This window comes from Salmo trutta, chromosome 31 (genome assembly GCF_901001165.1).
Source record: "Salmo trutta chromosome 31, fSalTru1.1, whole genome shotgun sequence".
NCBI lineage: Eukaryota > Metazoa > Chordata > Actinopteri > Salmoniformes > Salmonidae > Salmo > Salmo trutta.
In genome coordinates, this window is record NC_042987.1 from 18,388,131 (window position 1) to 18,401,440 (window position 13,310).

Here is a 13,310-nt window from a genome sequence, read left to right on the forward strand (position 1 = left end):
GAGCGAGAAGCGACACCGAAGAGAGCGAGATCGAGCCTGGGAGAGCGACACAGAAGGTGCGAGAGCGACCCAGAGAGAGCTGACACAGTGAGAGAGCGCGCTGGAGAGCGACACAGAGAGAAGAGAGCGAGATCGACGACCAGGAGAGAGAGAGCGTCGGAGAGCGACCACAGAGAGAGATGAGCGCTCGGCGGACACAGAGAGATTGACGGAGCAGAGTAAGCGACACAGAGAGAGAGCGAGAGCGACACAGAGAGAGAGCGCGAGAGCGACAGAGAGAGAGCGACAGAGAGAGAGCGCGAGAGCGACAGAGAGAGAGCGCGAGCGACAGAGACACAGAGAGAGCGACACAGAGAGAGCGACACAGAGAGAGCGACACAGAGAGAGCGACACAGAGAGCGACACAGAGAGAGCGACACAGAGAGCGACACACAGAGAGAGCGACACAGAGAGAGCGACACAGAGAGAGCGACACAGAGAGCGACAGAGAGAGCGACAGAGAGAGAGCGCGAGAGGGACACAGAGAGAGAGAGCAACACAGAGAGAGAGAGAGCGAGAGAGATCGAGCGAGAGCGACACAGAGAGAGCGAGATCGAGCGAGAGCGACACCGAGAGAGCGAGATCGAGCGAGAGCGACACCGAGAGAGCGAGCGAGAGCGACACCGAGAGAGCGAGAGCGAGCGAGAACGACACAGAGAGAGCGAGAGCGACACAGAGAGAGCGCGAGAGCGACACAGAGAGAGCGCGAGAGCGACACAGAGAGAGCGCGAGAGCGACACAGAGAGAGCGACACAGAGAGAGCGCGAGAGCGACACAGAGAGAGAGAGAGAGAGAGCGAGAGAGAGAGAGAAAGTGAGAGCGACACAGAGAGAAAGCGACACAGAGAGAGAGAGAGCGCGACACAGAGAGAGAGAGCGACACAGAGAGAGAGAGAGAGAGCGACACAGAGAGAGCGAGATCGAGCGAGAGCGACACCGAGAGAGCGAGATCGAGCGAGAGCGACACCGAGAGAGCGAGATCGAGCGAGAGCGACACCGAGAGAGCGAGATCGAGCGAGAGCGACACCGAGAGAGCGAGATCGAGCGAGAGCGACACCGAGAGAGCGAGATCGAGCGAGAGCGACACCGAGAGAGCGAGATCGAGCGAGAGCGACACCGAGATCGAGCGAGAGCGACACAGAGAGAGCGAGATCGAGCGAGAGCGACACCGAGAGAGCGAGATCGAGCGAGAGCGACACCGAGAGAGCGAGATCGAGCGAGAGCGACACCGAGAGAGCGAGATCGAGCGAGAGCGACACCGAGAGAGCGAGATCGAGCGAGAGCGACACCGAGAGAGCGAGATCGAGCGAGAGTGACACAGAGTGCGAGAGCGACACAGAGAGAGCGACACAGAGAGAGCGCGAGAGCGACACAGAGAGAGCGCGAGAGCGACACAGAGAGCGAGAGCGACAGAGAGAGAGAGCGAGAGCGATACAGAGAGAGAGAGCGAGAGCGACACAAAGAGAGAGAGCGACACAGAGAGAGAGAGCGACACAGAGAGAGAGAGCGAGAGCGACACAAAGAGAGAGAACGAGAGCGACACAGAGAGAGAGAGCGAGAGCGACACAGAGAGAGAGCGAGAGCGACACAGAGAGAGAGCGCGAGAGCGACAGAGAGAGAGCGCGAGCGACAGAGACACAGAGAGAGCGACACAGAGAGAGCGACACAGAGAGAGAGCGCGAGAGCGACAGAGAGAGAGCGCGAGCGACAGAGACACAGAGAGAGCGACACAGAGAGAGCGACACAGAGAGAGCGACACAGAGAGAGCGACACAGAGAGAGCGACACAGAGAGAGCGACACAGAGAGAGCGCGAGAGGGACACAGAGAGAGCGCGAGAGGGACACAGAGAGAGCGCGAGAGCAACAGAGAGAGCAACAGAGAGAGCGCGAGAGCAAGAGAGAGAGCGCGAGAGCATGAGAGCAACACACTGTCAAGCCACTAACACCTAACACAGCCAAATTATGTTGTTCCTCAAAAGAACAGACATGGAAACAACCACACATTCACAGCCCAGTAAGCTGTACAACATCAGAAATTCATACAGATGGGCCCAAAACAGCACAGAAGAATACCAGAAAGCAACCTGGAACCAAAATATCCAAACACTCTTAGATAACTTTCTGGATACCACATTCACTCACAGTAAAGAAGGCATCAATCTAGCAGTAAAAAACATCAACTATATATTCAGGCAAACGTTAAAAGAAGCACAATTGAAATTGATAAAAAAACAAAAAAGACCACAGATGACAACTGGTTTGATGCAGATTGTAAAATTACAAGGAAAAAACTTAGAACACTATCCAACAATCCACTAACCAGCCAAAAGCACAGAGACTCAAATAATGGTGAATTACGCCTTCATTACTCTGAGACTTTTAAACTCTATAAACGTACACTAAGAACCAAAAAAGCACAGTACAACAGCAAGCAGCTGACACTAATTGAGGAGTCCATAAACACAAACAACTTCTGGCAAAATTAGAAAAACGAAGAAAAAAATAAAAACAAGAGCATTTGATTCTATTTGGCATACAGGACTGTTCTACAAAGTTATTGAAAGTGGTGTAGGGGGTAAAACATATGACATAATTAAATGAATGTATACTGGCAATACGTGCACCATTAAAAGTGGCAAGAAAAGAACATCATTCTTTAACCAGGGGCGGGGCCTTCGCCAGGGTTACAATCTGAGCCTGGCACTCGTCAATATTTACATCAACGAATTGGCCACTATTCTAGAAAAATCCTCAGCCCCTGGTGTTAATCTCCACAATTCAGAGGTTAAATGCCTACTCCTTGCAGATGACCTATGCCTGCTGTCACCCACAGCACATGGCCTACAGCAGAGCCTGGACCTGCTAGAGCAGTACTGTCAGACCTGGGCCCTGGCAGTAAACCCCCACAGCACATGGCCTACAGCAGAGCCTGGACCTGCTAGAGCAGTACTGTCAGACCTGGGCCCTGGCAGTAAACCCCCACAGCACATGGCCTACAGCACAGCCTGGACCTGCTAGAGCAGTACTGCCAGACTTGGGCCCTGGCAGTAAACCCCCACAGAACATGGCCTACAGCACAGCCTGGACATGCTAGAGCAGTACTGCCAGACCTGGGCCCTGGCAGTAAACCCCCACAGCACATGGCCTACAGCACAGCCTGGACCTGCTAGAGCAGTACTGCCAGACCTGGGCCCTGGCAGTAAACCCCCACAGCACCTGGCCTACAGCACAGCCTGGACCTGCTAGAGCAGTACTGCCAGACCTGGGCCCTGGCAGTAAACCCCCACAGCACATGGCCTACAGCAGAGCCTGGACCTGCTAGAGCAGTACTGTCAGACCTGGGCCCTGGCAGTAAACCCCCACAGCACATGGCCTACAGCAGAGCCTGGACCTGCTAGAGCAGTGCTGCCAGACCTGGGCCCTGGCAGTAAACCCCCACAGCACATGGCCTACAGCACAGCCTGGACCTGCTAGAGCAGTACTGCCAGACCTGGGCCCTGGCAGTAAACCCCCACAGCACATGGCCTACAGCAGAGCCTGGACCTGCTGGAGCAGTGCTGCCAGACCTGGGCCCTGGCAGTAAACCCCAAAAAGACTAAAATAATGATTTCCCAGAGAAAATCCAGATCTCAGGGAATTAGACTAAAGTTCTCAATTGGTACAAAATACATAGAGTACTGCACACACCACAATTACTGAGGTTTAAAAATAAGCTCAACTGGACACCTTGCATGCCAGACCAGCTGGCTGGTGTGTTTACAGACATATTCAATCAATCCTTATCCCAGTCTGCTGTCCCCACATGCTTCAAGAGGGCCACCATTGTTCCTGTTCCCAAGAAAGCAAAGGTAACTGAGCTAAATGACTACCGCCCTGTAACACTCACTTCTGTCATCATGAAATGTTTTGAGAGGCTAGTTAATAAGGATCATATCACCTCCACCTTACCTGACACCCTAGACCCACTTCAATTTGCTTACCGCCCCAATAGGTCCACAGACGACGCAATCGCCATCACACTGCCCTATCCCATCTGGACAAGAGGAATACCTATGTAAGAATGCTGTTCATCGATTACAGCTCAGGATTTAACACCATAGTACCCTCCAAACTCGTCATTAAGCTCGGGGCCCTGGGTCTGAACCCTGCCCTGTGCAACTGGGTCCTGGACTTCCTGACAGGCCACCCCCAGGTGGTGAGGGTAGGTAACAACATCTCCACCCCGCTGATCCTCAACACTGTGTCCCCACAAGGGTATATATATATATATATATTTTTTTACCTTTATTTAACTAGGCAAGTCCGTTAAGAACAAATTCTTATTTACAATGACGGCCTAGGAACAGTGGGTTAACTGCCTTGTTCAGGGGCAGAACGACAGATTTGTACCTTGTCAGCTGATATATATCATTGCCAAGAGCTGAGCAAAGAAAAGTCCCCTCATCCAGCTGGTCCTGGGGCTGAGTTCACAAACCTGTTCTACTAACACACTGAAGCCTCAGTCCCCTCATCCAGCTGGTCCTGGGGCTGAGTTCACAAACCTGTTCTACTAACACACTGAAGCCTCAGGACCAGAACATCCAATCAAATCAGAATAAAACTAATTACAACACCATCAAAACAAAACTACATTGCTTATTGGGAAACACAAGCACAAAGCAAAATGCAGTGCTGTCTGACCCTAAATCGACAGTACACCACCTATTTCACCATGGTTACTGATCAAAGACAGTACACCATGGCAAACTATTTCACCATGGTTACTGATCAAAACCTTAGAAAAACCTTGACAAAGTACAGGCTCAGTGAGCACAGCCTTGCCATTGAGAAGGGTAGACACAGGAAAACCTAGCTCCCTGTAGAGGAAAGGCTGTGCAACCACTGCACAACAGCAGAACCTGAGACAGAGCTGCATTCCCTGACAAAATGTAAAAAAATATAAAAAAATTAGTGTCATTTCCCCAAATTTGAAACCCTTATTCAAGGGGGAAGACGCAGAGAGCTGTGGGTTGGCAGCACACGACACAGAGCGAGTGAGAGACAGACAGCGCGAGAGAGAGACAGACAGCGCGAGAGAGAGACAGACAGACAGACAGCGCGAGAGAGAGACAGACAGACAGACAGCGCGAGAGAGAGACAGACAGACAGCGCGAGAGAGAGACAGACAGACAGAACGAGAGAGAGACAGAGACAGAACGAGAGAGAGACAGAGACAGAACGAGAGAGAGACAGAGACAGAACGAGAGAGAGACAGAGACAGAACGAGAGAGAGACAGAGACAGAACGAGAGAGAGACAGAGACAGAACGAGAGAGAGACAGAGACAGAACGAGAGAGAGACAGAGACAGAACGAGAGAGAGAGAGACAGAACGAGAGAGAGAGAGACAGAACGAGAGAGAGAGCGACAGAACGAGAGAGAGAGCGACAGAACGAGAGAGAGAGCGACAGAACGAGAGAGAGAGCGACAGAACGAGAGAGAGAGCGACAGAACGAGAGAGAGAGCGACAGAACGAGAGAGAGAGAGACAGAACGAGAGAGAGAGAGACAGAACGAGAGAGAGAGAGACAGAACGAGAGAGAGAGAGACAGAACGAGAGAGAGAGAGACAGAACGAGAGAGAGAGAGACAGAACGAGAGAGAGAGAGAGACAGAACGAGAGAGAGAGAGACAGAACGAGAGAGAGAGAGACAGAACGAGAGAGAGAGAGACAGAACGAGAGAGAGAGAGACAGAACGAGAGAGAGAGAGACAGAACGAGAGAGAGAGAGACAGAACGAGAGAGAGAGAGACAGAACGAGAGAGAGAGACAGAGCGAGAGAGAGAGACAGAGCTGCATTCCCTGACAAGAGAGAGACAGAGCGAGAGAGAGAGAGACAGAGCGAGAGAGAGAGAGAGACAGAGCGAGAGAGAGACAGAGCGAGAGAGAGAGCAAAGAGAAAGATAGCGCAAGAGAGGAATGTACCAGATGCTCAGCAGGCTCTGCTCACACTCACTGGTCGGAGGCCAAACCACACGACTAACAACATTGGACACTTTATGGAACACAAAGCCTTCCCTATCTCATTCTGGAATATACAAGGCCTGAGGTCATCTGCCTTTGGCCTAAAGAGCAGGATCCTGGACTTCACTAAAGAAATTGAAAATACAGACATTGTCATCCTACAAGAAACATATAGAGGAGACAGACCCACTGGTTTCCCTCTAGGTTAAAGAGAGCTGGTAGTCCCATCCTGTGAAACAGGGAAAGGACTCGGGGGGGTATGCTCATTTGGTATAGAGCAGACCTAACTCACTATTAAATTAATCAAAACAGGAACATTTTACATTTGGCAAGAAATTCAAAGGGAAATGATCTTAACAGAGAAAAATGTCCTCCTGTGTGCTACCTATATGCCCCCACTAGAATCCCCATACTATAATGAAGACAGCTTCTCCATCCTGGAGGGGGAAATCAACCATTTCCAGGTCCAGGGACATGTACTAGTCTGTGGCGACCTAAATGCCAGAACTGGACAAGAACCTGACACCCTCAGCACACAGGGGGACAAACACCTGCTTGGAGGTGACAGCACTCCCTTCCCCATATGCCCCCCTAGGCACAACTATGACAACATAACCAAATAAAACGGGTCGCAACTCCTGCAGCTCTGTCGCACGCTGGGTCTGTACATAGTCGGTAGGCTTAGATGGGACTCCTATGGTAGGTACACCTATAGCTCATCTCTTGGCAGTAGTACTGTAGACTACTTTATCACTGACCTCAACCCAGAGTCTCTCAGAGCCTTCAGATCACAGGAAAAGCAGTCTACTTACATTTACATTTTAGTCATTTAGCTGACGCTCTTATCCAGAGCGACTTACAGTAGTGAATGCATACATTTCATACAATTTCATACATTTTTTTTCCTGTGCTGGCCCCCCGTGGGAATCGAACCCACAACCCTGGTGTTGCAAACACCATGCTCTACCAACTGAGCTACAGGGAACAGAGCAATACTCAATCATGAGGCATCAAAGCCAAAGGAACTGAATATTATTAAGAAACGCTATAGATGGAAGGAATGTAGTGTGGAAACCTACCAAAAAACTATTAGGCGACAACAAATCCAACCCTTTTAGACAACTTCCTGGACAAAACATTCCACTGTAATAGTGAAGGTGTTAACAGTATATTTCACCTCTCAGCTTCCATTGAAATTTCAAACAGAAAACCCAAAGAAAATGAACAACATTGACAAATGCTTTACTGAGGAACGCAAAAACCTAAGAAAAAAAATTGAGAAAACTATCCAACAAAAAACAGAGACCCAGAAAACCTGAGCCTACACTATAGTGAATCACTAAAACAACACAGAAATACACTACGGAAAAAGAAGGAACAGCACGTCAGAAATCAGCTCAATGTAATTGAAGAATCCATAGACTAACCAGTTCTGGGAAAAATGAACCCACTAAACAAACAACACGAAGAATTATCTACCCAAAACAGAGATGAATGGATAAACCACTTCTCCAATCTTTTTGGCCCTATAACAAAGAACAAACAGCAAAAACATATACATGATCAAATACAAATCTTAGAATCAACTATTAAAGACCCCACTGGATTCTCCAATTACACTGAATGAGCTACAGGACAAAATACAAACCCTCCAACCCAAAAAGGCCTGTGGTGTTGATGGTATCCGCAATGAAATGATCAAATATACAGACCACAAATTCCAATTGGCTATACTTCATAAACTCTTTTAATATCATCCTTGGCTTTGGCATCTTCCCCAATATTTGGAACCAAGGACAGATCACCCCAATCTACAAAAGTGGAGACAAATTTGACCCCAATAACTACCGTGGGATATGCGTCAACAGCAACCTTGGGAAAATACACTGCATTATCATTAACAGCAGACTCGTACATTTCCTCAGTGAAAACAATGTACTGAGCAAATGTCAAATTAGCTTTTTACCAAATTACTGTACGACCGACCAATTATTCACCTTGCACACCCTAATTGACAAACAAACAAACCAAAACAAAGGCAAAGTCTTCTCATGCTTTGTTGATTTCCAAAAAAGCTTTAGACTCAATTTGGCAAGAGCGTCTGCTATACAAATTGTTGGAAAGAGGTGTTGGGAGAAAAACATCCGACATTAAAAAATCCATGCACACAAACAACAAGTATGCGGTTAAAATTTGCAAAAAAACATTTATTTCCACAGGGTCGGGGAGAGTGATATAGTGATGCAGCTTAAGCCCCAACCTATTCAACATCTATATCAACGAATTGGCGAGGGCACTAGAACAGTCTGCAGCACCCAGCCTCACCCTACTAGAATCTGAAGTCAAATGTCTGTTTGTTGATGATCTGGTGCTTCTGTCCCCAACCAAGGAGGGTCTACAGCAGCACCCAGAGCTTCTGCACAGATTCTATCAGACCTGGGCGCTGACAGGAAATCTCAGTTAGACAAAAATAATGGTGTTCCAAAAAAGGTTCAGTTGCTAGGACCACAAATACAAATTCCATCTAGATATCGTTGCCCGAGAGCACACAAAAAACTACACATACCTTTGCCTAAACATCAGCGCCACAGGTAACTTCCACAAAGCTGTGAACGATCTGAGAGACAAGGCAAGAAGGGCCTTCTATGCCATCAAAAGAAACATAAAATTGGACATACCAATTAGGATCTGGCTAAAAATACTTGAATCAGTTATAGAACCCATTGCCCTTTATGGTTGTGACGTCTGGGATCTGCTCACCAACAAATAACTCACAAAATGGGACAAACACCAAATTGAGAGACTGCATGCAGAATTCGGCAAAAATATCCTCAGGGTATAATTTAAAACACCAAATAATGCATACAGAGCAGAATTAGGCCGATACCCGTTAATTATCAAAATCCAGAAAAGAGACGCTAAATTCTATAACCACCTAAAAGGAAGCGATTCTCAAACCTTCCATAACAAACCCATCACCTACAGAGAGATGAACCTGGAGAAGAGTCCCCTAAACAAGTTGGTCCTGGGGCTCTGTTCACAAACGCACCCCAGGACAGCAACACAATTAGACCCAACCAATTCATGAGAAAAAAAGATAATTACTTGAATATTGGAAAGAATTAACAAAAAAACAGAGCAAACTAGAATGCTATTTGGCCCTAAACAGAGAGTACAGAGTGGCAGAATACCTGACCACTGTGACTGACCCACACTTAAGGAAAGCTTTGAATATGTACAGAGTCAGTGAGCATAGCCTTGCTATTGAGAAAGGCCGCCGTAGGCAGACCTGGCTCTCAAGAGAAGACAGGCTATGTGCACACTGTCCACAAAATGAGGTGGAAACTGAGCTGCACTGTAAACACAACCCAAATGTATATTTTTGTATTTTCCCTTTTGTACATAATATGAACTTTGGTGAGTGTAATGTTTACTGTCAATTTACTGTTAACATAATGTTTCCCATGCTACTAAAGCTCTTAAAATGTATATTTAATTGAGAGACCGAGAGAGAGAGACCGAGAGCGAGCGTGAGAGAGAGAGGTGATAAGGAGACAGCCAAGGGGCAGTGCAGTCTGCAGAACGGACTAACAAACCACTCTACCCCCAAGCTACAGCACACCTAGGGTCAATCCCATTTCAACTCCAGTCAACTTCAAGAGATTAGCCTAATTGAAATTGTGGATTTTTCAATTTGTGGAATTTAGCTCCACAACTCTACTCCACCACCTAACCGTCTGCTGTCAGCGTGATGGGAATTTATGAACGTGAAAGACAATTGCCGTTTCAGAGGGTCTTAATCTGTGTCCGGGGAAACTGTCCCATAGTGTTTTCTAACAGGCTTGTTGTATTTAGGTCAGTTAACCTATATTTAAGCAGGGAAGTCCGTTAAGAACACATTCTTATTTAAAGACAGGCACCTCTGTGGTCCTCCATGTCCTCATCCCGAGAGTGTTCTGACAGCATGTCCAGGGGGGCCTGCAGCACTGCAACACTGTTCTGGTTGATGATCTTCAGCTTCAGCTTGGGCTTGGGTTTTCTACGCCGCGACGCAGGGGCCGTCAGGCTCTTGAGCTGACACAAGCCTGACTCCGTCAGACACACGCCATCCTGAGTGTACGTCCTGACCACGTCTGAAAGACACACACACACACTCCACAAGGTTATGGTGCTGTATGAACATCCTAGATGAACTGGAATGTGTGGAATGTACAGTACTGTTCAATGTGATTAAAACAAGGTTTCATTAAGTTAAAGAGCTAGAAAGCATCTCAGAGAAGAAGAAATGTCTCGATCTCCAGACAGAACAAATACTAAAAGCATATGGCAAATAGAAATCAAAACTGGATGGTCTTCAGAGATAGATGGGAGGGGTTGAAGGGAGCTAAAGGGTGGGACTGAAATATACTGTGTCTGTAAAATATATATAGTTCGTATAGAAATGTCCTTTTTGAGAAAAAAAAAATACAATTTTTTGTCCATTAAAATAACATCAAATTGATCAGAAATACAGTGTTAATGTTGTAAATGACAATTGAAGCTGGAAAGGCATACAGAGGCCCATTATCAGCAACCGTTGTTAGCTAATCCAAGTTTATCATTTTAAAAGGCTAATTGATCATTAGAAAACCCTTTTGAAATTATGTTAGCACATCTGAAAACTGTGTGCTGATTAAAGAAGCAATAAAACTGGCCTTTAGACTAGTTGAGTATCTGGAGCATCAGCATTTCTGGGTTTGATTACAGGGTCAACATGACCAGACACAAAACGTTTTTCTGAGACTCGTCAATCGACTCGTTCTGAGAAATGAAGGCTATTCCATGTGAAAAATTCCCAAGAAACTGAAGATCTTGTACAACGCTGTGTACAAGGACATTTCTAAGTGACCCCAAACTTTTGAACGGTAGTGTATATATTTGTTTTATTAAATAAATAAATACCAAAAGCAGACTTATTGTTCATACCCATGTCTTTAGCTTTTGTGAGAATCTGCGTCATAACTGCCGGTTCAATGGACTCTCTGGCCTTGGACACAGGCGCTGTGGATGCAGTGAAGACACACACACAAAAGCCAATGAGTAATTGGCTGCAATACACGAGATGCCTGAGTGGGTCAGATACAGTAGCAATGATTCAGAAGGCTATACTGTATGTAGTGCTTACTTACCCTTGGAGGCCTTGTGGACTCGGCACATGGTGCAGTCAAAGCTGCTGTCTGCTGCTTTCTCCACATCCTCCTCTGAATGGAGACCCTGGCAGGAACTATGTATCCACCTATCAGAGAGGAAGGCGAAGGGGTTGGGGTACCATGGTTCAAAATTACAGAGAATAAATATAGGTTACAGCAGGCTTAGCTAGTACTGTAGCAATGCCCACCTGTCGCATTGGCGGCACTGCACCACGATCTCTCCCTCGCTGTAGTCCTGGAGACAGAAGGGGCACGTCACCAGGCTGCCACAGGGGGCGCACTGGGTGTAATTATTCTGCCACTCACACCTCAGGCCTGGCGAGGTGGCACCACACTGGGTACAGGACACACACCTGCAGGAGGAAACAGGGGAGGGGAGAAGGAGTGAGGACAGGTGTCAATGAATAGCTGAGTGCATTAAGGTGGCCGTACATTAAGTATAATACAGGACATTGAGAAATAATGAACTAGGTCATTCATGGAGGAAAGGGATAGGCTTTTTTGTGTGAGGAAATGGCAAATAAGTTGTTGTTGTTGGTACTAGAGGTCAACCGATTATGATTTTTCAACGCCGATATCGATTATTGGAGGACCAAAAAAAAGCCGATACCGATTAATCGGCCGATTTATATATATATACACACACACACACACTTGTAAAGATTTGACCATTACAACATTATTGAATGAACAATGAACACTTTTATTTTAACTTAATATAATACATCAATAAAATCAATTTAGTCTCAAATAAATAATGAAACATGTTCAATTTGGTTTAAATAATGCAAAAACAAAGTGTTGGAGAAGAAAGCGAAAGTGCAATATGTGCCATGTAAGAAAGCTAACGTTTAAGTTCCTTGCTCAGAACATGAGAACATATGAAAGATGGTGGTTCCTTTTAACATGAGTCTTCAATATTCCCAGGTAAGAAGTTTTAGGTTGTAATTATTATAGGACCATTTCTCTCTATACCATTTGTATTTCATATACCTTTGACTATTGGACGTTCTAATAGGTACGTTAGTATTGCCAGCCTAATCTCGGGAGTTGATAGGCTTGAAGTCATAAACAGTGCAATGCTTTTACGCATTGTGAAGAGCTGCTGGCAAACGCAGTAAAGTGCTGTTTGAATGAATGCTTACGAGCATGCTGCTGCCTACCACCGCTCAGTCAGACTGCTCTATCAAATCATAGACTTAATTATAACATAATAACACACAGAAATACGAGCCTTTGGTCATTAATATGGTCAAATCCGGAAACTATCATTTGGAAAACAAAACGTTTATTCTTTCAGTGAAATACGGAACCGTTCCGTATTTTATCTAACGGGTGGCATCCATAAGTCTAAATATTGCTGTTACATTGCACAACCTTCAATGTTATGTCATAATTACGTAAAATTCTGGCAAATTAATTACAGTCTTTGTTAGGAAGAAATGGTCTTCACACAGTTCGCAACGAGCCAGGCGGCCCAAACTGTTGCATATACCCTGACTCTGTTGCAAGAGAAGTGACACATTTTCCCTAGTTTAATATTGCCTGCTAACCTGAATTTCTTTTAACGAAATATGCAGGTTTAAAAAATATATACTTCTGTGTAATGATTTTAAGAAAGGCATTGATGTTTATGGTTAGGTACAGTCGTGCAACAATTGCAAATGCACTTTTGTTAAATCATCCCCCGTTTGGCTGTCTTTGTTAGGAAGAAATAGTCTTCACACAGTTCACAACGAGCCAGGCGGCCCAAACTGCTGCATATACCCTGACTCTGTTGCAAGAGAAGTGACACATTTTCCCTACTTAAAAGAAATTCATGTTAGCAGGCAATATTAACTAAATATGCAGGTTTAAAAATATATACTTGTGTATTAATTTTAAGAAAGGCGTTGATGTTTATGGTTAGGTACACATTGGTGCAACGACAGTGCTTTTTTCGCGAATGCGCTTGTTAAAATCACCCGTTTGGCGAAGTAGCCTGTGATTCAATGATAAATTAACAGGCACCGATTATATGCAACGCAGGACACGTTAGATAAACTAGTAATATCATCAACCATGTGTAGTTAACTAGTGATTAT

General features: G+C 46.0%; 1 protein-coding gene across 7 annotated transcripts in view; it reads right to left on the reverse strand.

The window, feature by feature from the left end:
• LOC115169671 (histone-lysine N-methyltransferase 2C) overlaps window positions 1–13,310 on the reverse strand; it is a 128,270-nt gene that overhangs the window by 57,638 nt on the left and 57,322 nt on the right. For all 7 annotated transcript variants that reach the window (XM_029725543.1, XM_029725544.1, XM_029725542.1 and 4 more), the window contains 4 exons: window positions 11,415–11,579; window positions 11,206–11,312; window positions 11,003–11,077; window positions 9,958–10,170 (listed from right to left, as the gene is read on the reverse strand). In XM_029725543.1, the coding sequence (XP_029581403.1) occupies window positions 9,958–10,170; window positions 11,003–11,077; window positions 11,206–11,312; window positions 11,415–11,579 (560 nt within the window). The remainder of the gene's footprint in view (window positions 1–9,957; window positions 10,171–11,002; window positions 11,078–11,205; window positions 11,313–11,414; window positions 11,580–13,310) is intronic.